This window comes from Triticum aestivum, chromosome 5B (assembly GCF_018294505.1).
Source record: "Triticum aestivum cultivar Chinese Spring chromosome 5B, IWGSC CS RefSeq v2.1, whole genome shotgun sequence".
Taxonomy (NCBI): domain Eukaryota; kingdom Viridiplantae; phylum Streptophyta; class Magnoliopsida; order Poales; family Poaceae; genus Triticum; species Triticum aestivum.
In genome coordinates, this window is record NC_057807.1 from 65442603 (window position 1) to 65444869 (window position 2267).

Consider the following 2267-nt stretch of genomic DNA (forward strand, 5'->3'; position numbering starts at 1 on the left):
AAAGATGCTCCCCCAAGATCTCTAATGATAACATCCTAATCATGGCATTGGCGCCCTATTTATTTTATTTATTTAATCAGGCTAAATTTCATCAGTGCTGTTTGAACCTTTCTAGATGACGGGTCCGGGCACCGGTGCCAGGCCCAGATCCATGCCCGGCTCAACCGGGTTATGGGATCTTCATTCCTTATGGTAAGTACATTTTGAGGATAATTGATATGGGGTCCAATTAGTAATGTACACGTACAGTGATCACGTACCGGGCTATCGGGTCAAGTGCAGTAGTAAAGCAACGACCCGACCCGCCGGCACCCGAGAATCTCTAGTGGTACGCCTAGTGGAGCCGCGTGGGTCCCGCCGGGTCGGGCCGCCCTGTCGCGGGTCGCCGCCGGCAAGGCCCCCATGGCTGCACCCCACCCCGCAACCACCCCAGCTACCTGTGGTAAGTGTGTGGACGCCGCACATGCGCGTGGCCTCGGCTGTGGCACGTACGTGTGCGTGCATGTGGATGCATGTGGAGTTGGAGCCTCCCTCACACGGGCGCGCCACACGCCCGCCTATCTCTCCTCTCCTCTCCTCGTCGCAGCAGGCCTACCACCCGGGGGCTCCGCTCTATAAAACATTTCCATGGAGAACCTCCACAGCTCACAAACCCTCACCACTCACCTACAGCCAGCTGAGAAGAACGACTTGCAAGTTGTAACCACCTCTAGTCGGTAGACAAGCACCTCATCGCCGGCGACAGGAACTAATGGCGGCTGCCATGAGCTACGTGCATGCCGACGTGGAGAACCTCAAGGCGACGGAGCTGAGGCTCGGCCTGCCGGGCGTCGAGGAGAGCGACAAGATGCCGTCGCCGCCGTCCACTCCCAGGGCCGGCACCAAGCGCGCGCTCGCCGGGGAGCACCGCGAGGAGGAGCCCAAGGCCGCGCCCCCGGCCGCCAAGGCGCAGGTGGTTGGGTGGCCGCCCGTGAGGTCCTACAGGAAGAGCTGCTTCCAGCAGGCGAGCAGCAAGGCCAAGGCGGCCGCACCGGCACCTGTGGTAGTGAAGCAGGAGGAGACGGCCGTTGCCGCGGCGCCGCCCGCCGCCGCTGCCGCGGGAGGATCACTGTACGTGAAGGTGAGCATGGACGGAGCCCCTTACCTGAGGAAGATCGACCTCAAGATGTACAAGGGCTACCGCGAGCTCAGGGAGGCCCTGGAGGCCATGTTCCTCGGCTTCTCCGGCGACGCAGGCAGTGTGAACCCGTCGGACTTCGCCGTGACCTACGAGGACAAGGACGGCGACCTCATGCTCGTTGGCGACGTGCCCTTCGGGTAAGTTCATGCATCCAAGATACATATGATTTGGTCTGGTTAGAGTTTGAAAAATTTCAGTATGGTGTCTTATGAGGATCTCTTTGTCGATTTGCAGGATGTTCATGAGCACTTGCAAGAGGATGAGGATCATGAAGGGATCCGAAGCAAGAGGCCTAGGATCATCAAAGGAGTGAAATGGAATCCATCTACGAAGAACACGCAACATGCCATGGGTGCATGTGTGCAACATGGAGGAATTCTTTTGTTCTTTTGGGCATGTTGTCGACTCATCTACCACAGTGCTACTCTTCAAGGCAAAGACGCAAGCTGATTCGAGTGGAGTTTTATTTTTATTTTGTTTTTTTAAATAGGTGTTAGCAACACAAAAGGAGTGGAGATCAGTTCGAGTTGAATCGGATCTCCATGTGTGTTTGTACAAAGAAAACAGCTTTCTTTCCGTGTTAAGCCATGTCAATGGTTGGTTGATGTCTCCCTTGAGTTTGGTTATATCAAAGGTTGCAAGAAAATTTCACTCGGTGGCATCAGCTATTTGCAATCATCTCAATGCATACTAAGCATGAACTTGACTCACTTAACCACTAAAATGCTGCAAAAAAGGGACCAAAATGTTACACAGACACGCGTGTCCTCTCAGCATCAATCACTTGCAAAAAAGATGCATGGTTAAGCAAGCAAGGCTCCAAAAATTTAAATGAGACAAATCTTGCAAGCAAGATCCAAACGAATGATGTGAACACAGGTATGGGGAATGCGTCCAATTTCTTTTCCTTTCTCTTTTACCGAGTCCTTTGTCCGGGCAAATTTATTTACACGTGCACTGGAGATGAACAGGAACAAGATTGGGCCACATGCATGAGCCACTTGTCAAAGTAGTGACAAAAGAGCAGAGTTAATTAGAGCATGGTTAATAGTATAGCCAGCTGCTGGCTATAAGCCAGTGCCATGTC

General features: G+C 53.3%; 1 protein-coding gene across 1 annotated transcript; it reads left to right on the forward strand.

The window, feature by feature from the left end:
* The first annotated feature begins 617 nt into the window (after window positions 1-617).
* On the forward strand, window positions 618-1841 carry LOC123110438 (auxin-responsive protein IAA31). Its single transcript, XM_044530943.1, has 2 exons — window positions 618-1317; window positions 1415-1841. Exons 1-2 carry the CDS (start codon window positions 752-754, stop codon window positions 1491-1493), a joined length of 645 nt encoding a protein of 214 aa, XP_044386878.1. The 5' UTR covers window positions 618-751; the 3' UTR covers window positions 1494-1841.
* The last annotated feature ends 426 nt before the right edge of the window (window positions 1842-2267 follow it).

Coding starts and splice junctions, on each gene's coding strand:
- LOC123110438 (XM_044530943.1), top strand. CDS start 752: ATGGCGGCTGCCATGAGCTACGTGCATGCCGACGTGGAGAACCTCAAG. Junction 1,318..1,414: donor GTTGGCGACGTGCCCTTCGG/GTAAGTTCATGC, acceptor GTCGATTTGCAG/GATGTTCATGAGCACTTGCA.